General features: G+C 34.9%; 1 protein-coding gene across 6 annotated transcripts in view; it reads left to right on the top strand.

Annotated features, from left to right (window-relative positions):
* LOC149790748 (uncharacterized) overlaps positions 1–25,366 on the top strand; it is a 253,054-nt gene that overhangs the window by 207,156 nt on the left and 20,532 nt on the right. For 4 of the 6 annotated variants that reach the window (XM_089972803.1, XM_089972805.1, XM_089972804.1 and 1 more), the window contains 6 exons: positions 5,250–5,420; positions 7,803–7,946; positions 9,436–9,617; positions 14,041–14,217; positions 18,377–19,141; positions 21,316–21,474. In XM_089972803.1, coding sequence (XP_089828929.1) covers positions 5,250–5,420; positions 7,803–7,946; positions 9,436–9,617; positions 14,041–14,217; positions 18,377–19,141; positions 21,316–21,474 — 1,598 coding nt within the window. The remainder of the gene's footprint in view (positions 1–5,249; positions 5,421–7,802; positions 7,947–9,435; positions 9,618–14,040; positions 14,218–18,376; positions 19,142–21,315; positions 21,475–25,366) is intronic. The other 2 variants (XM_089972807.1, XM_089972808.1) reach the window with 2 other exon arrangements.

The following is a 25,366-nucleotide window of genomic DNA, read 5'->3' on the forward strand; positions in this document are numbered from 1 at the left end:
CATATTTTTAATTGTAAAAGGGTTCTGGTGAATTTTTAGAAATGAAATCACAACAAAGAAATAGGTGTAATTAGAAACAAAGAAATAGGTGTAATTAGAAGCAAAGAAATAGGTGTAATTAGAAGCAAAGAAATGGGTGTAATTAGAAGCAAAGAAATGGGTGTAATTAGAAGCAAAGAAATAGGTGTAATTAGAAGCAAAGAAATAGGTGTAATTAGAAGCAAAGAAATAGGTGTAATTAGAAGCAAAGAAATAGGTGTAATTAGAAGCAAAGAAATGTGTGTAATTAGAAGCAAAGAAATGGGTGTAATTAGAAGCAAAGAAATGGGTGTAATTAGATGCAAAGAAATAGGTGTAATTAGAAGTAGATTTTCTGTTAAAGGACCATGTATGCTAATAGTCAGGGACATGTGTGACTTTCAAATTACTGTCAGCTGTGATGTTTTTTTTTGTCAAGTCACCTGGCTGAAAGGTCTCATAAGCTTATGGCTTGACTCTGTCACAGTTCTGTATTGTCTGTTAATAACTTTTATGGCGGCCACATGTGTGATCTGATTTGATTTGATCAGCCTTGGAATATACTTCATCATCAAGATCTGTGAAGAGTTCAGTAATTTACAAAATTCATATATACCAATGAACCGATCATGCAGCTGATTGGATAAGATTGTTGCCACGATGGAGGTCCTAGTTTCGACTAGACATAAAATATCAGGCTTTTATAATGAAGATTTTACATATGTTTCATATTAAGCAAGATCCACATATTTCATGACATGATCATGCACCTAATTGACTGAGATTGTCACTACTGTACTCTAGAAACTTTATTTTTTGTATCCAGTTGTTAGTACACATGATAAATAGATTACAATAATCATGGTCCATGCCTATTAATGAGGTAATTTTGCATCTTATTGGCTGAGCTTGTCACTGCCAGTGGCTCAGATTTTTGTCAAGCTATCCAGAGTTTGATTAAAAGCGAGATCTATGCATATTAATGAGGTGACCTTCCATTGGATTGGCTGAGCTTCTTAACATTCTGCAGATGGTATTTATGGCCCAGTTTTAATATGAGGTGGTAAATATGCAAATATCCTGAAAATGATGGTTGAATTTGATTATGAGTAAGACCTATGCATATTTTTTAGGTGATCTTCCATCTAACTGACCAAGATTTTACCACTCCTGAAGCTGTATTGTGCATAGAATTGTCATCAAACTTCAAGAATAGACTTTAAAAGATTTTGGTTGAGTATTATTATGAGTGAGATCCACAATCACAATCTTGCATTTATTTGGCTTAGCTTGTCAGCAACCTAGCAACTATATTTTTGATAAAAATTTTCATCAAACTTGTTAAATAGTATTGTATCATTCAAAATTGATCATGAGCATAATCTCTCATTGCCTGGAGACTGATTACCACTCTGGAGACTGATTATCACTCTGGAGTCTGATTACCACTCTGGAGTCTGATTACCACTCTGGAGACTGATTACCACTCTGGAGACTGATTATCACTTTGGAGTCTGATTACCACTCTGGAGACTGATTACCACTCTGGAGACTGATTACAACTCTGGAGACTGAATTCACCTCAGCTCAGTCTCATCTTAATAAGTGAAATCTGCAGAGATTTATTGAGATAATTTTGCATCTCACTAAGTTTTGATAAAACTTGGTACAAAGGTTTATGTCATCAGTATCTTGTATGAGTTTGTTTATGAGTAAGATGTGTTGCACATTTACATTGGAACCCTGCTATAAAGCAATAATGTGGGGTTTTACAGTATTTTACTTCTTTCAGAGAACAACTCATTGTCACATATACCATGTATTCATATCTGATGTGTATGATGGATAGGGTATCAACACCGTTTACTATCGTGCCGTCGTGGCATGCTGTTCATCTATATTGCATGTAATTCCATTGAAACATTGCACACAGATTTACAATATTCAGTACTTTTGTCCCAGATCATTGTGTCTGAATTCAGTGTCTAATATATAGCATGAACAGTGTATTAACACCATTTACTTGCCATCTGTAATCGTACCGTCAAGGCTTGCAATTAATCCATAATACATGTATTTCCATTTCAAAAACTGCATACATATTTAAACTATTCAATAATTTTGTCACAGATCATTATGTGTCTTAATTCAATGGGAAAAATTAACAACAAAATTAGGTTAAGAAAAATGAAACATGTGTATGGTTCATTATCTTCCAGGGTCTATGAATGGTGTCTGTACAAATTTCATACTGCTAAAATTTTCTCATGCATTTCCGTGCACATTTATCCATTGTAAATTTCCAAAAATTAACGCTAGTACGCCTATTCATTTGAATGACTACAGCAAAAATAATTAACAATCAACACATACATTCAGCATGATATAACTTTTACTTCAGATTTTGTGAATACTGAAAGAAACGTGTGAAAACTACTATGCTAATCATTGTGCATAGTGCAGAGAATGACTTGCATTTGTGAACTTGTTTTTCCATAATGGTAAAATAATATTATAATAAATAGTAAATTAATAATGAGTTCATGAGCAAACAGCAAACATATTGAAAACCCAAGAACTAAGTGCAGTAGGCCTGCAATGGTCTTGGGTCTCTTTTACAAATTTTTTAAAGCTGAATGCATGTACAATTTCATACCCAGCTAATGAAGTAGACATTATTTAGTGGTCAACTGATTGCATCTAATAACACTGCCAAGCCCAGCAAACATGTTGGCGGCTTTCGTTTTTTTATGTTTATTAAATTTTGAGAATCTTTTATCAACCAAAGCATAGTCTGCTGTTTGGTTGTGTATGCAGTTAAAAAAGAAACATATATTGGCTATTGTTTGAGCAACGATTGTATATAGAATTACTTGAAGACAATCACAAAGATGGCTTACTGGCTTTACTCATGGATCAGTAATAAGTAACATTTCCTATAATGTTTATTTTGGCATAACACTTCAAGAACCTGGTCAGAACCTATGACACGATTGTATTATATTAAAATTCATATATGAACTCTTCCCCAAAATGATAATAAATGTTTTACACACTATTTCTCGTACTTAAAAAAAATAAAACTTTCCCTGTACGAGAAAAATACATGTACATGCATTTTAAATTTCAGGAACCATGCCACGATCATATTATATTCGAATTCATACGCAGTCTCTTTCCCAAAATGATAATAAATCTTTTATACACTATTTCACATACTTGGAACAAAAAATATTTTTACATGTGTGGATAAATACATAAAATTTCAGGAGCCATGCCACGACTGCGTTATATCCAAATTTGTGTTATCATTGGGTGCATTATGGTGGGGTACAACAGCAATATTCTTATATCACTTGTTTAGGCTCAAGTAAACAGTAACACAAGAAAGAGTAAAAACAACAAGCTTTGAAAAATGCAATAATTTATTTCCCTGGAAAAATTCTATAAAAATAAAAAATGTATAGACTTACAGTTTTATAGAATCAAATCCAAAAATAATCCAACAATTATCCAAGAATTTTTGAAGTCCTAATAACAAAATGTTCTACTGATTTCATGTTCGAATCCCAACGAAGAATCCCAGATGGAAGACTATGACGTATGCTACAATCTGTAGTGTTGAAGTATACAGTTCCTTGTAGAAATAAAAAATTTCACTCTGGTTTCTGATAGCTGAATAAATTTTTATAAAAAACTGTCCTTGTTCCACAATATTACATGAGCACACGTATTTTCCAGAAAAATAACAGAAATAATCCTTTTTGAATCCAAGTAATTTGAAATAACTCCAAACCAAGTAATTTGAAATAACTCCAAACAGCACAACATACAACAGTTTAACAGCCCAACTTCTACTGATTAATTCTCCAAAACATGGGTTATATGGGCTTTCTAAAACATAAACAAGGGTCACGTGATCTTCTTCTAGCAGTTTATAGAAGCATATACTTGTTACAGCTCACATTTACCGAGTATGACCCTGATGAAAAACAATCATTTTCACTCTAAGAAATAAAAAAATAAAAAAATTGTTTATATCTTAAAGAAAAGGTCCCATCATGACCTTGGAAACAACCAATCATTCTAAAATAAAAATAGAACTTGTTTACAAAGGTTGCTACAAATTCTGAAACAAGGTCAGGATTTAGATCAACACATGGAGTTTATAAACTAACAGTCAAGGTCAAACTATTTTCAGAAAAAGTATCATCTCTAGTGAATAAATTTACGTTACAATATCAAGTAATGAATAATAACAAATTTAAAACTGACAAACAATTAAATTGAAATAAATATATATTAAATCAGGTATAATTAAATCAAATATACATAACAGTTATGTTTTAATTAATTTTTATTTTTAATTCTAATTAACTAATATAATTAATTTTAATTACAATTATCATACTATAATAAATTAAAAATGATCTACATGATATCAGGTTTGGGAGATAGTTTACCTTGGGGTGGTGTTCTTACCTTGGGTTGTGTTCTTACAATATTACATAAGCCTGCTAAGTGAAATGGTCATCTAATGAATTATGTAAGTCAGTGGAGTGATATTATGTCCACAAGGGCCTCTTGTTAGGATGAGCTTATCTTCTCGTTGCATCAGTGGATCATTTCAGACAATCTCCTTCAGACAAACAATTGGTCTCAGATGTTTATTTTAGAAGGTTCTGTCAGTGTCAACGTCACACTTGCAGCAGGTGATGTTTTGATGTTTTTTTTTCTTGCACAACCATCACTATTTACATGCTTTTTCTCAGCATTATCATCCACATAAGTTAGTCTAAAATGAAAATTTCACATTTATTTTGCCTTTGGAATTACCTTTATCTACTATAAAATAGGGCATAGTAATATTTTCATATTAGGCACTTACACTCAGTCTAAAGTAGCCATTACATTACCTTTGCACATGTGATAGATTTAATCTGATTGGACATAGATGAAAGACCAGCATTGTTACGACATGGCACATGTCGTAAACAAGCAATGAAAGTCCAAAGGCAAAAGACATTTGATGTATGCATATTGTCAATAGGCTTTCAGATGATATTCCAGTTAAAATGATCTTCTTTGCTAGATCTGTCAACCTCTATCACCTTCCCACCCCAGTAAGTTTTTGATACGTTTTACTTGAATCATACATATGAATCCTGTATAACTTAAGAAATAAAATATTTCAAGGAGAAATGGTCTAATACAATAAACTCCTTTTTCAGAGAACACACAGGAATTCAAAGCACCAGAATTTATCAAGGGCATCCAAGATGCAGAGACCAAAGAGGCTCAGTCATTCAAGTTCAGATGTAAGGTCAAAGGTTATCCACAGCCAAGAGTTGTGTGGTATAAGGATGGTCACATAATCAAGCCAGGAGGAAACTGTAGAGCAGGTTAGTGATGAATGATTAATGTGTTTATTAAGTTAAAAGGACAAAAACAAAAATAATCTGCTTTTTATCTCATTTACGTTAGCAGATAATGATGTATAGTACCACTTCCAGTTGGTGACTGTAGCAGATAGTGATATAAGGTATCAATTCCTGGTGGTGACTATATCAGGTAGTGATAGATCATATCAATTCCTGGTGGTGACTATATGAAGTAGTGATATATAGTATCAATTCCTGGTAGTGACTGTATCAGATAGTGATAGATAGTGTCAGTTCCTGGTGGTGGCTATATGAGGTAATGATAGATAGTATCAGTTCCTGGTGGTGACTATATCAAATAGTGATAGATAGTATCAATTCCTGGTGGTGACTATATTAGATAGTGATAGATAGTATCAATTCCTGGTGGTGACTATATCAGTTAGTGATAGATAGTATCAATTGCTGGTGGTGACTATATCAGTTAGTGATAGATAGTATCAATTCCTGGTGGTGACTATATCAGTTAGTGATAGATAGTATCAGTTCCTGGTGGTGACTGTAGCAGGTAATGATAGATAGTATCAGTTCCTGGTGGTCACTATATCAGTTAGTGATAGATAGTATCAATTCCAGGTGGTGACTGTATCAGGTAGTGATGTGATAGTATTGATTCCTGGTGGTGACTATATCAGATAGTAATAGATAGTATCAGTTCCATGGTGGTGACTTTTGCAACTAGTGCTGTCATTTTTAATATTAAAATTAGGATTTATTTTAAAAGAGAAACATACTCATAAATGCATTCAGATCCATCAGGCAGGTGACCTCTGAATCCAGGTTAAAATTTGCATATTTGATTTTTGAATAAATACCATGCATATATTATTATTGTTATTATTATTATTATTATTAGCTCTACTGGTCATAGACCACTAAAGCTTAGGGATGGCCTGTTGTCCATTGTCCTTTTATCCAGACACATTCTTCCTAATCAACCACACGTTTAAAGACCCTGTTAACAGTGATCCATCAAGGAAGTGCATCAAGCACTGCTGCAGCTATAATGAGACTGCCTTTGCATACTATTATTAAGACTGTAGGATGGAGTAATGATTGCACTTTCTGCAAGTTTTATCATAATCCTGTATCAGTTAGCTTAGATTTCAGCAGTGCTGTGGTTGGGAAATCCCAGATATACATTTTTTTAACTCAATCTCAGATGCTTATATATTGTTCTTTATAGTTTTATCTAGTATCACAAATATACATTTTACTTTAGTTTTTCTTCATTGTTGTGCTTGAATGCATAAACTCTGAAATCTCATGGGACCCAGAAGCACTTACAGGGGAAATAAAATTTCACAATTAAACAAGACCTCCCAAAGTGTAAGTGCCTGAGGGATCACATGCCCACCCATATGCAAATTAATTATCTTCATGCATATCCCACCCTATTGTTGTTCTCTGAGGCATCCAAGCTGATCATGCTCTAAATACTGACTCATCACGTGACCAATTCCATCTCATGTGATCCCTCAGGCACTTACAGGTTCATAAAATCCCAATAAAACTATGACTTTGGTAAATTGTGAAATTTTACAAGCACTGAAAATGTGACATAGTTGCCAGCAAAGGTGTTTTGAAAAAGGGATATAACTCTGTATCATGATTCCCTTACACATTTTTACCCTGTTTTGTAGCTGATACATTGTAATTCATTTCAGTGCAAAAATCTGTACAGATTCTTAATGCAAAAAATATTGGCAAAAATTCTTGAATTGTACTAAAATATATTTATTTGGTCTACTGATAAAATTGTATAGCTTCATATGGAAAAGCACATATAAAATGTAAATGTAAATCATATAATGGGACAGAAAAATGGATATGTAATTGATATATATTATGCAGTCAACTAAGAATTATATTATACACTTGATCCAGAAAATGTTGTTTTGAAGTAATTTATTACAGGTGATAATGCCGGGACCACTCATAATCTAGGGGTGTTATGGTCAAGCCTGTTTAAAAGCTCTTGCAGTTTGTATTTTAATGTTTGATGCTTTTTATGTTTATCAAAACTTGACCCTAAATCTTTTTTCCTCATTATGGTTGCAATTGAGCTAATCCAAATCCAAAATGTTTTATTCTTACGACACTCTTAACCCATTACTGGCTATATCATGCTGTGGAAATGGACTCACAAGGACTTCTAACCCATTACTGGCTAATTCATGCTGTGGGAATGGACTCTCAAGGACTTGCCAAGGCAGCTAACCAAATCCAAAACAGACACATAAACACCACACATTAATATCATGAATACACCATATATAAAATTAATTATTCAAGTTATTTAAGAAACATTTTGCATAATTGTATTTCATGTTTTGTTTACAGAGAAATTTGGTAACCGTGACTACTTGCTAGCATTTGACTGTGTCACCATGGATGATGATGCAGAATATACTGTAATAGCAAAGAATATAGCTGGAGAGGCAAAGTCACAGGCTTCAATGATAGTTGAGCCCTGTGAAGCACCAGGTAATCTAGTAAATAATCATTTTCACAGTACGGTTCATTGAAGCAATATTTTGGTAGATTAGCTTAAGGAAATTTGTACTAAAATCTAGACTTCACTATAGATCAGCTGACTGAGCATAGTCAAAGTTCAGATAGCTTACCCAATAAAGTTATGCCAACATTGCAACTTTTGAGTTTGCTCATGTGGCAAAATCTAGGCTTCCTCATAACCACCATTGAAAATGTGGCTGGTTAGTTGCTTCGTTAGTTTCTAATGGCACATACATAAATACGTGGTTATATTATGGAGAGGAAAGGGGGGGGGGGGTAAGTATCTTTCCCAAGGATACAGTGAGATGGATGACCCAGGCTCCCCAGGCAGGTTTTGAACCCATGTTCCTTGAATTAAAAGTTTGACACTATACCAACTGAACTAATATGGCTTCATTCACCACCAATGAAAACATGGCTATAAACATATGAAATTATTGCATTAAGTTTTATTGATCTATTGAAATAAATTGATGGGATCGTGGATCACTCTCATAAGGTGATGAGATGCTCTTGATAAAATTAGGAATTGATCAAACCTTATAATATATCAGTATTAGACTCGAATCTCATTCTCTTCAATTAATTCCTGTACTCAGGAGGTGTGGCAATTTATAGCAGTGTTTAATAGGAGCAAAGTGGCTATAGCATCAAGTTTAATGCAACCATTTTTCATGGCTTCATAGATGCTGGATCTCAAAATTTCAAGTATATTCTTGATCTACATTTTTTTTAAGTTTAATGAATTTAGTGCCTATTTGTTAAAGCTACATTAAAAATCCAAATCACACACACACACACACACACCTATTTCAGTATTTTCAAAACTCCTTAACTTGAGCGCAGTTTCAAACTCAGTTTTCAATATTCATTAATGAAGACACTCATTAATTTGCTAGACATTTGAAAGGTGAAACATATCTAGTTGTATGCAGACAGAAATGTTTGTTATGAAATATAATGAATGTAATAAAATTTGTCATCATAAATTTGATAATATCTGCAGTGCATCAGCAGAGCACAAGTTTCAGCTCACTAGATTAATAAAGTAAATTAATGGTAATGATTTAGATCAAACTATCAAAATAATATCAAATACCTAAGGAATTGATTTGAGTGTATACAGAAAATCATATGTGGATGCATACTTCATAGGAATTTTGTGAATTAAGTTGAAAAATTATTTGTGTTTTGTAAAAAAGCATGAAATTAGTACAAATTCAGGCTTTTGTAACTCACATTCCAAAACAAGCTCATGCTGTCTTCAGTAGACCTCAATACAATCACTTGCTTTAAATGTAATGTTTATACAGCTTATAATGTCATGACATCATGTTACACGTGTGTGACTAATATTACACATGTATATTATCAGAACTATTTCAGAATTATAAAGTGGTTTCTAAAACTGGTTATAAATGACATCCTGTGCTAAAATGTTTATTGTCTTAATTTCTAGAGGAAAAGACCTCACCCAGAGATGTTGCTTCACCTACCATGCATCGAGATACTCTCACTCCAAGGTCCTCAGTAGAATCGAAGAAAGATGACCACAATCTTAATAACCTGACCCAAAAAGTTATGATGGCTAAAGACAGCGTTTCCGTGGTAGCAGAGGATATGCTTCATTCCACTAAAAAGGTAATACAAAGTATCCAAAGAAAATACTTAACATATCTGTATCTAATGTGTGTTCCATGGGTATCTGTGTTTTATGGGTATCACTAACAGTATCTGATGTGTATTCCATGGGTATCTGTGTTTTATGGGCATCACTAACAGTATCTAATGTGTGTTCCTCACATATCTATGTTTTATGGGCATCACCTGTGTTACGTGGATGGTTTTCTTGAAATGCCATTAGGTCTCATGATTATCTCCCTTGAAACCACTGTCTGCCATCTTATGGGTTGTTCAGTATTCACCATATGAAATGGACAACAATTTTTAATTCCACTAAAATATAACAATTTCAGGATGCCAGTTTAGCTTGAAAAAACAATATTATTATTAAAAATATGTAACCAAAGAAATATCCATCAGCAAGACACATATTTCTGTGCCACATTTAATGATACAGTATTGTGCCATAAAATGGCAGACACCTTTTTCAGGGGGAGATAATTCTGATTGGAACTTAAAGGTGTTTATATATATCATTGCCATAGATAAATGCCCATTGTGCATGCTATCATTTACACTATAGTCACCCTATCTTCTTCATGAGTTTGTGTTCAAGCTTGGTTGTGGACAAGTGTGGTTCTGGACTAACCCAACCTTTACTGGTAACAAAGAATATACAACTGACCAATAATATTTAATATGTTTTGTTTGTGTCTGAATGTCCAAATACAGGCATTCCCAAAATGTTGCAAATAGACTGTTATATTTCTAAAATTGCAAAGCTCCTTCAGGACTAAAAAAGATAAAAGATGTAAATTAGGTGATTGACAATAACAATTGTAATAATGCTAAAAATAATGAAATAACAAGAAAAATGTATTTTTTGGTTTTTTATACACCTTGACACCTTGATAATCAAGTTCATACATCTGCTTTAGATGTTTTATGTTATCAGCACATGTACCAAAAAAACCATGGTACAGTTTGATGTGAAAGTTGTTGTATCATAGACTTATATGTGCCATTAATGGGTTTTGTCTTATCCACTCAAGATTTCACAGAGTTATTGCCATTGTTAGCATGATGTCATCTCAGGAACTGTTCAACATATTGTGGTTTAGTTGACTTTTGAACTTTGCCTCATAAACATAGCTCTGTTTTCGACAGATTTTGTTTTTCCTGGATTTTTTTCTGAGCTCCATTTTTTTCAGTTATATGCAGCATTTAATAATTTCCATGAAATTTTGGTTTGGACAGAATAACTTTATCAAAGATTGTTAAATTAAAGCATGTGTAGCCTTTAAATTGATTAAACCTTGAATGGGTTTCCTTACTTCAGCCTTCATTGAAGTAATAATCCTGATTGGCTGTCCTCCTGACTTATCGTTATGCCTTTCAAGGTTTGATGGATTTCAACCAAATTTGGCATGCAGCTTTCTTTTAAAGAGGACCTGAGTTGCTTAATTTCCAGCATTCCACAGAATGAAGAGTTATGGCCCCTGATTATGAATCCATCTTGCATTTGTTTTGACACAATTCATAGGAATGTTGGATTTTAACCAAATTTATTGAACACCTTTATACAGATTAGACCTTGAATAAGTCGGATTTTCCAGCATTTGTTGTCCTTAAAGACTGGTTTTTACACCTACCTGCCCATCTTCTTCAAACTTTAGTTTCCTAATACAGTTTTCTCTGTTTGTGGAAATTCTAGTGGGTGCAGATCTTTGCAATGCTCTAATTGCTGTAGTTCTCCGTGTAAATACAAAGAAACCTGTATGTCAGATCCTAAAAATCTGGACAACTGAATTTAAAATTTGGATTTCACAGTTGAAATTGAGATACTGGTAACAAGGGCTTTTTTGACATGGCTTTTTAATACAAACACATACTGAAATGAGAACAAATCAGAATAATCTCTTGGGTGTGTAAGTAATAGAAAAATGAGGGCCTGGTGTTGTCTAGGATTCACTTCAGTAATGCAGTGAATTATTCTCAAGGTGAACCACATAAATTGTCTGAAATATTTGGGAAATTTTCATGTGATTAAAAATTTTGTGATTTTGGTAATTTACATGTTCATGAAATACCAAGATGTTTTTCATTAACACCCAACTTAGGGCTTCCAAATTTTTTTGACCCATTCATTGATTCAAAGTTATTGGCTATCTAAGTACATGAAATTTTCAAAATAAATGTAAACAGTGAGCATGTAAACTCATTATTTTTAAGAAAGTGAAGTTTGACACTGTGAAAATTTCAAATAATACATTTATGCACAAAAATTTGTTAGTCAGTTACCTTGAAAGGCACTATGTAAATAATTGAATTTGAAGTTCATTTTTGTCACTTCATATTTTCTCCCTTTTACAGAGATGCCAACCATTCTTATTTTTGGTGAAATTAGTAGTCACTTTGGTCGGATTGCAGTTGGATGCCAACCATTCTGATTTTTGGTGAAATTAGTACAGTCACTTTGGTCAGATTCCAGTTTTTTGGTCAGATAAATGATACATATATGCATGCATTTGAAAACCAGTATGTCTAGATCACTGACATGGTTGTTATGTCAGATTGTAATTATCTCTCTAGCGAAACCATATCAAAGCGCCTGTCTCACTCAAGCAGCAAGTACTAAAGTGCTTGTCTCACTCAAGCAGCCAGTACCAAAGTGCTTGTCTCACTCAATCAACCAGTATCAATATGCTTGTCTCATTCAAGCAGCCAGTACCAAAATGCTTGTCTCACTCACTCAGCCAGTACCAAAGTGCTTGTCTCAATCAGCTGGTACCAAAATGCTTGTCTCACTCAAGCAGCCAGTACAAAAATGCTTCTCACTCAATCAGTCAGTACCAAAATGTTTGTCTTACTCAATCAGCCAGTACCAAAGTGCTTGTCTCACTCAAGCAGCCAGTACCAAAATGCTTGTCTCACTCAATCAGCCAGTACTAAGGTGCTTGTCTCACTCAAGCAGCCAGTACCAAAGTGCTTGTCTCACTCAAGCAGCCAGTATCAAAATGCTTGTCTCACTCAAGCAGCCAGTACCAAAGTGCTTGTCTCACTCAAGCAGCCAGTATCAAAATGCTTGTCTCACTCAAGCAGCCAGTACCAAAGTGCTTGTCTCACTCAAGCAGCCAGTACCAAAGTGCTTGTCTCACTCAAGCAGCCAGTACCAAAGTGCTTGTCTCACTCAAGCAGCCAGTAACAAAGTGTTTGTCTCAAGCAGCAACCATTCAGAAACATTGTTAGCTTAAGCTCTTAGATTCAGCTTGGAAAGCTTGAGAAACATTAAAACAGAATGCTGGACTAAAATTTTAAGACCTAGTGACTTATCTTCCCCAGCCTGAATAGAGCATAGTTGTGGGAAGGTAGAGAGAAATGAGCTTAGAAGAACAAAATTTCCAATGTTCAAGACCAGCACTTAAATGAGCCATTTTACTAAACCTTTCAGCCAAACAATATATTGAACTTTATGAAACTTCTGATATGTGTCTTAGTAGGCTTCAGTAAAAAATTTGTATGAATATGTTTTTGAAAGAGCTGGTAACTCCTTGAAAATAGGTCACTACAAACATATATCAGAGTATAACCTCATTCTTCCTGCAGGGTGAAATATCAAAACAATTTATTTATCTTGACAAGCAATCAGTCTGTAAGGTCAGACCTCAAATAATTTTACATCCAGAGAACCAGTCTATAATCCTCAGCAGAATAATAATTTGCTTGTGATTCAGCTTCAGGTGGATAGAATTTCACTTCATGTCTTCATGAATGAATTTTTTGTCATAATTTCATGTACTGAAATGTAATTGCTGCCAGAAATATTCATTAAACTGAGATAACAATTTGTCAGAAAACATGAAAATTCTATGTTTTACATTGGTTTTTGGACTCAAGTTGATATTGTATTCAGACTACATGAGCATTCTTTGGTGACAGATGTGGGGATGAAAATGTGGACTCGAGAAAACTAAGTCTCTGTCGCTTTCTTTGCAAACATATATTGAGGGAAATTACCAACATTGAGGCGACTACACTTTATTTTATTTGAATCATCCTTTTGCATGGACAGTATGATGGGGATTTCACTGCCATAAAAAAAATTGGGCTTCAGAATTTCCAAATGGAAGGGTATCAAGACCAGATGAATACCATATCTTTGCTCAGTGGACACCAGCATGTCACATTGCTGGAAATACATTTGAGTTGAAAAAGCACCATTACTGGATAAAACTGTGTTTATTTAAATCTGACATTTTTGTTTCATGTCAGTAGTGGTTGGCATCTCTGCTGCTGGGTTAGATTAGATTATAATTTAATTTTTTATATGAAATGTCTTATTGACAAAATGACACATACTCCATATTTATTAATATCTTTACTTGGTGATGGTATTAACATGTTTTCCTGTGTTTCATCTTTTTCTAACCTGAACTAACAGCTTTCTCACATTGAGGAAAGTCTGGCCGCCATGGACCAGATGTTAGTGGATCTGGAGACTGATATCCATTCTGTGAACTCAGGTGATGTTGAACATAACAACACTACTGATCTGCTTCTATCAGCACTCGGAAGCAGTGTCTCAGTAACTGAGGCTGTACACAGCTGGAGAAGTATGGTGAGTTGCAATAGTACATAGTGAAATACAGGCTTGTTACACATTAGCTCTGGCACTTAGTGTAACACTGCATCAGTATTGTAAGATGCACGAGTAACAGAGGCTGTAATGGCACACAGTTGTAGAGGTTTAGAAAAGTAAGCATGGCCACCAACAGAGTGACAACAGAACTTTGAGTTTAATATAGTAATGTTGTTGTTTTTTTAATATAAAAGTTGTCGTAATGTGGCACAGACTGCTAATATGTATGAGTAAAAGCTGCACCCAACTGCCAACATCATAGACTGAGATCAGCCTGGACATGATGTGCCAGCCAAACTGGACATATGATGTGCATTTGAAATTGTGCATAAAACAAATAACACAGACCCAGATCTTCCAAAATATGTAGATAAAGTCACATCGAGTAAACACTGTTAACATGAAAGTACTCATGTGATGAAGAGTGAAGACCCAGATCTTCCACCATTTTAAATAACAGCAGATCTGAGCGTATGCAGTTTGCATTATACACAACACATAAGGTAGTCACGGTAGCACAGTCATGCAGGCTGATAGTATCAACAGTTTGTATCACTGGGTGACTGAGAAACTTTTACAAATATGGTAGTCCTTGTAGCAACAGCACAGACTTAGTTATATAGTCATGGTAAATGGGCCAGGTTGTTTTTTAGAGTATTAACATGGGAGTTATAGTCATGGTAAATGGTCCAGGCTGTTTTTTAGAATATTAATTTGAGTTATTTAATCATGGTAAATGGGCCAGATTGTTTTTTAAAGTATTAACTTGAGTTGTTTAATCATTGTAAATGGGCCAGGTTGCTTTTTAGAGTTATAATTTGAGTTATTTAGTCATGGTAAATGGGCCAGGTATGTTTAGAGTATTAACTTGAGTTATATAGTCATGGTGAATAGGCCAGGTTGTTTTTTAGAGTATTAACTGGAGTTATATAGTCATGGTAAATGGGCCAGATTGTTTTTTTAAAGTATTGAGTTGTTTAATCATGGTAAATGGGCCACGTTGCTTTTTAGAGTTATAATTTGAGTTATATAGTCATGGTGAATGGACCAGGTTGTTTTTTTGGAGTATTAGCTTGAGTTATATCCATGTTAAATAGGCCAGCTTGATTTTTAGAATATTAACTTGAGTTACATAGACATGGTAAATGGCCAGGGTTGTATTTTAGAGTATTAACTTGAATTATATTGTCATGGTATATGGGCCAGCAGTTTTAGAATATTGACTTAAATTTCATGGTATATAGGCCAGTGGTTTTAGAATATTGTCTTCAGTTTCATGGTAAATGGGCCAGTGGTTTTAGAATATTGTCTTCAGTTTAGTGGTATATAGACCAGCGGTTTTAGAATATTGTCTTAAGTTTCATGGTATATAGGCCAGCAGTTTTGGAATATTGTATTCAGTTTCATGGTATATAAGCCAGCGGTTTTAGAATATTGTCTTCAGTTTCATGGTATATAGGCCAGCGGTTTTAGAATATTGTCTTCAGTTTCATGGTAGATAGGCCAGCGGTTTTAGAATATTGTCTTCAGTTTCATGGTATATAGGCCAGTGATTTTAGAATATTGTCTTCAGTTTCATGGTATATAGGCCAGCGGTTTTAGAATATTGTCTTCAATTTCATGGTATATGGGGCAGGGTTTTTTAAGAATATTCTCTTCATTTTCATGGTAAATTGGCAAGGACTTTCATTTTGAGAGTGTCATCTTCAGCTTTAACATGGTTCCAAGTAGATCTAATGTAATGGTCAAAGAATGGTTACCAATATAAAAATAAGTCACCATTTGCAAACATTTGGTCACCAAATCATGCTTCGCAAAATATAGTTTGCAATTACAGCGTTAATTCTTAAATAGGTTACATGAGACATGTCATACTTTGTAGTTTTTAATAGTATATGTATGCATACATGCTTTCTCCAAGAGAGTTATAAGCGTAATTGTTGCTAATATAAGTGACAAAAAGCATAATCTGAGCATAAAAGTGTAATCTATGTATTACATGCCACATTTACAGTACACTGTATGAAAATGTATTTAAATTTTTGCTACAAACATGGATCTGCAGCAGTCAAAATTCTTGGCAAAAATGGGCAAGATCCATGTAGATTAGAACCAGAATACAAATCCATATGGATTAGAACCAGAATACAAATCCATGTAGATTAGAACCAGAATACAGATCCATGTAGATTAGAACCAGAATACAAATCCACATGGATTAGAACCAGAATACATATCCATGTAGATTAGAACCAGAATACAAATCCATGTAGATTAGAACCAGAATACAAATCCATGGAACCAGAATACAAATCCATGTAGATTAGAACCAGAATACAAATCCATATGGATTAGAACCAGAATACAAATCCATGTCGATTGGAACCAGAATACAAATCCATGTAGATTACAACCAGAATACAAATCCATGTGGATTAGAACCAGAATACAAATCCATATGGATTAGAACAAGAATACAAATCCATGTAGATTAGAACCAGAATACAAATCCATGTAGATTAGAACGAGAATACAAATCCATATGGATTAGAACCAGAATACAAATCCATGTAGATTAGAACCAGAATACAAATCCATGTAGATTAGAACCAGAATACAAATCCACATGGATTAGAACCAGAATACAAATCCATGTAGATTAGAACCAGAATACAAATCCATGGAACCAGAATACAAATCCATGTAGATTAGAACCAGAATACAAATCCATATGGATTAGAACCAGAATACAAATCCATGTCGATTGGAACCAGAATACAAATCCATGTAGATTACAACCAGAATACAAATCCATGTAGATTACAACCAGAATACAAATCCATGTAGATTAGAACCAGAATACAAATCCATGTAGATTACAACCAGAATACAAATCCATGTAGATTAGAACCAGAATACAAATGCATGTAGATTACAACCAGAATACAAATCCATATGGATTAGAACCAGAATACAAATCCATGTAGATTAGAACCAGAATACAAATCCATGTAGATTAGAACCAAAATACAAATCCATATGGATTAGAACCAGAATACAAATCCATGTAGATTAGAACCAGAATACAAATCCATGTAGATTAGAACCAGAATACAAATCCATGTAGATTAGAACCAGAATACAAATCCATGTAGATTAGAACCAGATAAATTAGAACCAGAATACAAATCCATGTAGATTAGAACCAGAATACAAACACAAAACATACTGACAAATTATATTCAACATTCACTTCAACTAGTCTACATGTCTAACTCTAGCTGAATGATCATGAAGTCCACAAATTCTGCATTGATCATGACAATGTCCTCATCTCCTATTCCTCTTTCAATTTCGTGTTAATTTGTCCTTTTTCTGATCGGACTTTTTTTGAACTTTAAAAAGACCCGTCTGCTCCAAGAATTTTCATCCACAAGTCAAACCGTAAAAGCATCTGGTGCCATTTCTTTAAAAGCACAGACTGGTCTGCTAACTTGATTTTCAATATAATAAAGCTGCGAGACAAAGTTTCAAAATAAAGAAACCCATCTGTTTTTTTTGAATGGGTCTGTGATCAATTTTGGAATTTACAGAAGTAAATGTGCTTGTAAAAGGAGGAAGGGGTCATAATCATACAGAATTATTGATAGCATAATAACTGCTGTTAATTGTTCCAGTATTGTACATGAAGGCTATTGACAGTACAAAAGATTTTAATTAAAATATAAACTTGTAATAATGTTAGTTGCCATACACTTCTTATTCCATTATGTTTTTTGTTTGTTTGCGGAATTGTTTTATTTTAAAAAATTGTTACAAGTTAACAATATTATCTAATTTTAGTTTTGCTTTTCTTAAAAGGGACTTGAATTGTATATGCATTTTTTTGTCAGACAGGAATTAAATGCTAAATGTTTTAACATGGGTCGAAAAAATAGGAGTACCCATCTAGTCTCATTAGGTAAACTGTTTATGAGTGTTTTTCAATTAAATGGTTGAATCCACAAGCAAAATTATAGGAAAGTCTTACAGTTAAATTCAAAGGCATTTCTTAGTATCATGAATATTTATATAGATTATTATCTGCAGTCTAATTTGATATAAACAGATATCCACAACCAATCTTTTGATTTTTCAGAATGAGAAAGCTGCCAGTGTCAGAAAAGTTACATCTTCAGCACTGGCTGTTCTAAGTTCAGTTGAGTCCAGTTTGAAAAGTGAGACGTACAATCTAGACAGTGAGATACTCAGTCCAAGGAGTGAGACACACAGCTTGGACTGGCTTGCTACTAGCACACCTAGATCTTCCACAGATGATATTAACAAAGTTCACTTAGACAGAGATAAAGAGCAACAAGTGATTGGTCCTCTCAGAATTGAAAAGGTGACTGGTCAAGTAGAGGATGAAAAGCACACATCTGAGATAACATTTAATTTCTCATCTGGTAGAAAAACTAACATGTCTCATATGACACCCATCTCATCTCACATTACCTCTAGTAACCTATCTCCCACATTTCAATCTGACAAAGATTCTCATGGTGATGGCACAAAGACAAGTAAATTTGCAATCAACAGACCAGAAATCTCACATGTTCATGGAAAAATCTCACATGACCATGAGCAAATAACAGAGACCAAAGACCAAGATTCAGTTAACAGTGAAATATCATCACCTGTCTCACTTGAGACTCTTGATAGTACTGATTCTATGAAAGATTTAAAATCTTTGGAGCCAACTGTTGTTAATTTGGGACCAAAACGAATAGATTCTCAACAGTACAGTCGAGACTTTTATGTGAACAATTCACCCAAGCCACAGAAAAAGAAGTGGGAAGTGAAGTTGACTGGTGCTGCTGTCTCTCATCAAAGTAGTTCAGATGTAGACAAAACAGAGGAAGAGGTACTGCAACCAGTCTTATATTCAATGCTCTGGTATTGCGTGCATCTGCTTCCATATATAATATACTTAGGGATTGTATAACCTTTTTATTTTGAGATTGCTTTCATATTTGATATACTTGAGGAGTTATAACATTTTTATCTTGATATTGCTTCCTTATATCAAGCACTTGGGGATTGTGTAACCTCTTTATTTTGATATTGCTTAGATACAGGTACAGAAGGTTATATCGTACTGGTTGTCTTGATCCAATTCAGCAAAACTCCTCATTTTAATAACAAATTTCATTTTTATTTGAGAGATTTATGCTCTGTGAATTATTAAATTCAAGCATACTGTTAGGTATGGATAGTTTATTCTTTTAGTTTTAAACTGCAGTATAAGAAATGCAACTTTTGTGACAGACACAATATTAGTATTGGATTGGAGTGTATGCTTAGGTTAAGATAAAGATAATTCTTTGTGTAATATTAAACGTATTTTAAAATCATACATTTTATATCAAACGCTTGTACTCTTCCTATAGCTTATAGATTTTGCTAATTATCTTGCTTGATTCATAATGTCAGCCAGAATGTCATTTGGTGTACTGTATATACTCGCTTATAAGCCATATCCACTTGCAAACTGCTTAGACCCATATCTGCTGTCACGTAATGTAACCGCTGATCTGGGTGTATGCAGTTTGTGAGGACTAATCTTTGGAACAAACAACATAAACCCTGATCAGTTGGCACCTGATATGATGACAGATTATGGTTTATGTTGTATTCAGTTGGACCCAGCTTGTAAGCGTATATATGGTAAGTCAAACTGACATTTCATATTATAGCTGTCTCTCCTTATAATGTGGTAGTCAGGGAACATCACTACCAACCATGTTCTGTACCAAACCATGTTATACAGAGTACCTCGATATGTATGAAACTGCATTATATTGAGAATAGCATAATACACAAAACTGTGGTGTAGCAGGTACTGTCAGATTTGGTTAAATAAAGGTGTTTTGAAATGAAATTGAAGATATTAGGTTATTTTCTTTTGACCCTTATTGTTATACATTGGTATCATTTGGTCATGGGGTCCAGTGGTACTGCATTACATCCAGAATGGCATTATAATGAGGTGCATTATAATGGGGGACAGCTGTAGCTGACAATAATCTGACACTAACAAATTCAAACCTTCATAATTTCATTAACAGAATTCATATCATTATACTAATATGTTAATTGATATCATTATATTGACATGTTAATTGATATCATTATATTGATATGTTAATTGATATCATTATATTGATATGTTAATTGATATCATTATTATTGATGTTAATTTGCATTATTATACTGATTGTTTAAGGCTTATAATATGCACATATGCAAATTTATATCTGTAACTCACTCTTAATGTCTGCTATATAACGTCACTAATTTCTTTTTTAAAAATTGTCAACCACTCAAGATCTTTATTCAGTGACCTACATATAACAGTGACCTACTTCTCACCCACTGTCTTCAATCATGTCTATCATATGATTCACAGGAATGAAACCTTCTGCTGAGGAACTCACCTATATTTAGCCATAAACCTAAATTTTAATGCACCCCTTCCTGGTTCATTTGGAATGGCATTTTTCAAAACTTGGGAGGTTGTACCATTATGTCTTGAGAGAAAGTTGATGAGTATGTGGTGGGCAAAGACTTATATCTGATTTCCACTGGTAGGATGGCAGATCAGGACCTGCCTCTGCTTAAAAAGATCCACCAAAGATTTCCTTGTTTCATATAAAGTTTCTTAAATAATGTTTTCCATATGCCAGATTTATAAATTTCTGTGATTGAACCTTACTTTGCGTGGTTCAATCAATCAGTCCTCCGTTTCTTTGAAAATCCTTATAAAAGTATGTTCTGACCTTGGTAAGCAAACCAGGATATCTCAAGAAAGCTCATAATAACTTGAGATATCCTGACTGAGAATTTTGTCAAGCATTTTGAAATGGACAAGTTTAGAAATGCTCCATTTTCAAGATATTCTAAGTACAGCTGATAGTTTGGACTTGCGTTTAATGGTACGCCATAAACCTCACTCCATGTTGTTTTCATGGATGTCTTTTCCTCCATGTTCAGTGCATGAATCCGTCATACTAAGAACATATACCATTCTGTTTGTAGATCTACTTGGTTGCAGAGAAGGTGTTCTCATTGGATGAAAAAGTTCATGACCTTGAAGAAGAGGTCAAGGCTACAGGGGTTAACATGGATCAAAAATTCATTAGGCTAGAAGATCAAGTTGCTAGGACTGTAGCAAAGGTTATTCAGTCTGAGAGAGATGTAAGGGAAATCAGATTTTTGTCTTGCCAACCATACATTTTTCTTTAAAATATTTTTATATGTCTTTCTTGCAAATTAGAAATAATATAATTCCCAAAAGTGGTTGAAATATATCCTTGTTGTTTTAAAAATGGTTTGTCATCATTATTTAAAGTAGAAACACTGTAATAACCTGATCCGTTAGAAATATAAATGGAGACTTCATGTTGTCCTTTGTATCAATCACCAACAGATTAACCTCTTTGTTAAGGCTCAGCATGGCTGTACTGGCAATCAGTGAGGGATGTTGGATGAATTCATGGGTATAGGTCTACAAGCATGGACAGGGTAGTGCTTTTTGTCAGTGTAATACCCAGGAACAGTATACTATTATATTGTAACATTGATTTTCACAATAAAAAGTACTATATATACAGGGAGATGCAGTCACTTATGTGGTAGAGTATTGGACTTGTAATCCAAGGTCACAGGCTTGACACCCAACCAAGTCATCCTGGACTGGCTGACTTGGTGTCTCCTTGAGAATGGTCCTTACCTGCCATTTCCTCAGCATGGTATTGCCATAATGCGTTAAAAGTGTCTTTCAAAAACCAACAATAACAATATACAAAACCATACTTTCACATCTGTGTGTCTCAGTCTAAAGTACATATTCATGTAAGTAGGGAAAGTTACAGGATTCATGTGAAGGTAGAGATGGGCTAGTACAGGATTCATATGAAGGTAGAGTAGGGCTATTACAGGATTCATATGAAGGTAGAGTAGAACTAGTACAGGATTCATTTGAAGGTAGAGTAGAACTAGTACAGGATTCATATGAAGGTAGAGTAGGGCTAGTTACAGGATTTATATGAAGGTAGAGATGGTCTATTACAGGATTCACATGAAGGTAGAGTAGGGCTGGTTACAGGGTTCATATGAAGGTAGAGTAGGGCTATCACAGGATTCATATGAAGGTAGAGTAGGGCTAGTTACAGGATTCACATAAAGGTAGAGTAGGGCTAGTACAGGATTCATATGAAAGTAGAGTAGGGCTAGTTACAGGATTCATATGAAGGTAGAGTAGGGCCAATACAGGATTCACATGAAGGTGGAGTAGGACTAGTTACATGGTTCATATGAAGGTAGACTAGGGCTAGTACTGGGTTCACTTGAAGGTAGAGATGGGCTAGTTACATGGTTCATATGAAGGTAGAGTAGGGCTAGTTACAGGATTCATATAAAGGTACAGTAGAGCTAGTTACATGGTTCATATGAAGGTAGAGTAGGGGTAGTACAGGATTCACATGAAGGTAGAGTCGGGCTAGTGCTGGATTCATATGAAGGTAGAGTAGGGCTAGTTACAGGATTCATATGACGGTAGAGTAGGACTAGTAAGGGATTCATATAAAGGTACAGTAGAGCTAGTTACATGGTTCATATGAAGGTAGAGTAGGACTAGTACTAGGATTCATATGAAGGTAGAGTAGGGCTAGTACAGGATTCATGTGAAGGTAGAGATGGGCTAGTACAGGATTCACATGAAGGTGGAGATGGGCTAGTTACATGGTTCATATGAAGGTAGAGTAGGGCTAGTTACAGGATTCATATGAAGGTACAGTAGTTCTAGTACAGGATTCACATGAAGGTAGAGTAGGGCTAGTACAGGATTCACATGAAGGAAGAGAAGGACTAGCACAGGATTCATATAAAGGTACAGTAGAGCTAGTTACAGGATTTGTATGAAGGTAGAGTAGGGCTAGTACAGGATTCATATGAAGATAGAGTAGGGCTAGTACAGGATTCACATGAAGGCAGAGTAGGGCTAGTACAAGATTCATATGAAGGTACAGTAGGGCTAGTACAGGATTCATATGAAGGTAGAGTAGGACTAGTACAGGATTCATATGAAGGTAGAGTAGGGCTATTACAGGATTCACATGAAGGTAGAGTAGGGCTGGTTACAGGGTTCATATGAAAGTAGAGTAGGGCTATCACAGGATTCATATGAAGGTAGAGTAGGGCTAGTTACAGGATTCACATAAAGGTAGAGTAGGGCTAGTGCAGGATTCATATGAAGGTAGAGTAGCGCTAGTACAGCATTCACATGAAGGTAGAGTAGGGTTATTACAGGATTCATATGAAAGTAGAGTAGGGCTATTACAGGATTTGTATGAAGGTACAGTAGGGCTAGTACAGGATTCATATGAAGGTACAGTAGGGCTAGTTACATGGTTCATATGAAGGTAGAGTAGGGCTAGTTACAGGATTCATATGAAGGTAGAGTAGGACTAGTACAGGATTCATATAAGGGTACAGTAGAGCTAGTTACAGGATTTGTATGAAGGTAGAGTAGGGCTAGTACAGGATTCATATGAAGGTAGAGTAGAGCTAGTTACAGGGTATATATGAAGGTAGAGTAGGGCTAGTTACAGGATTCATATGAAGGTAAAGTAGGGCTAGTTACAGGGTTCATATGAAGGTAGAGTAGGGCTAGTACAGGATTCACATGAAGGTTGAGTAGGGCTAGTACAGGATTCACATGAAGGTACATTAAAGTTAGTTACAGGGTTCATATGAAAGTTGAGTAGGGCTAGTTACAGGATTCATATGAAGGTAGAGTAGGGCTAGTACAGGATTCACATGAAGGTGGAGTAGGACTAGCACAGGATTCATATAAAGGTACAGTAGAGCTAGTTACATGGTTCACATGAAGGTAGAGTAGGGCTAGTACAGGATTCACATGAAGGTAGAGTAGGGCTAGTACAGGATTCATATGAAGGTAGAATAGAGCTAGTACAGGATTCATATGAAGGTAGAGTAGAGCTAAGTACAGGGTTCATATGAAGGTAGAGATGGGCTAGTACAGGATTCACATGAAGGTGGAGTAGGGCTAGTACAGGATTCACATAAAGGTACATTAAGGTTAGTTGCAGGGTTCATATGAAAGTAGAGTAGGGCTAGTTACAGGGTTCATATGAAGGTAGAGTAGGGCTAGTTACAGGATTCACATTAAGGTAGAGATGGGGTAGTACAGGATTCACAGGAAGGTTGAGTAGGGCTAGTACAGGATTCATTTGAAGGTACATTAAGGTTAGTTACAGGGTTCATATGAAAGTAGAGTAGGGCTAGTTACAGGATTCATATGAAGGTAGAGTAGGGCTAATACAGGATTCACATGAAATTAGAGTAGGGCTAGTACAGGATTCATATGAAAGTAGAGTAGGGCTAGTTACAGGATTCATATGAAGGTAGAGTAGGGCCAATACAGGATTCACATGAAGGTGGAGTAGGACTAGTTACATGGTTCATATGAAGGTAGACTAGGGCTAGTACTGGGTTCACTTGAAGGTAGAGATGGGCTAGTACAGGAGTCATATGAAGGTAGAGTGGGGCTAGTACAGGATTCATATGAAGGTAGAGTAGGACTAGTACAGGATTCATATGAAGGTAGAGTAGGGCTGTTACAGGATTCATATGAAAGTAGAGTAGGGCTATTACAGGATTTATATGAAGGTAGAGTAGGGCTATTACAGGATTCATATGAAGGTACAGTAGGGCTAGTACAGGATTCATATGAAGGTAGAGAAGGACTAGTACAAAGTTCATATGAAAGTAGAGTAGGGCTAGTTACAGGGTTCATATGAAGGTAGAGATGGGCTATTGCAGGATTCATATGAAGGTAGAGGAGGGCTAGTACAAGATTCATATGAAGGTACAGTAGGGCTAGTACAGGATTCATATGAAGGTAGAGTAGGACTAGTACAGGATTCATATGAAGGTAGAGTAGGGCTATTACAGGATTCATATGAAGGTAGAGTAGGGCTAGTACAGGATTCATATGAAGGTACATTAGGGCTAGTACAGGATTCATATGATGGTAGAGAAGGACTAGTACAGGATTCATATGAAG

This window comes from Sinohyriopsis cumingii, chromosome 10, assembly GCF_028554795.1.
Source record: "Sinohyriopsis cumingii isolate HCF-2022 chromosome 10, ASM2855479v2, whole genome shotgun sequence".
NCBI lineage: Eukaryota > Metazoa > Mollusca > Bivalvia > Unionida > Unionidae > Sinohyriopsis > Sinohyriopsis cumingii.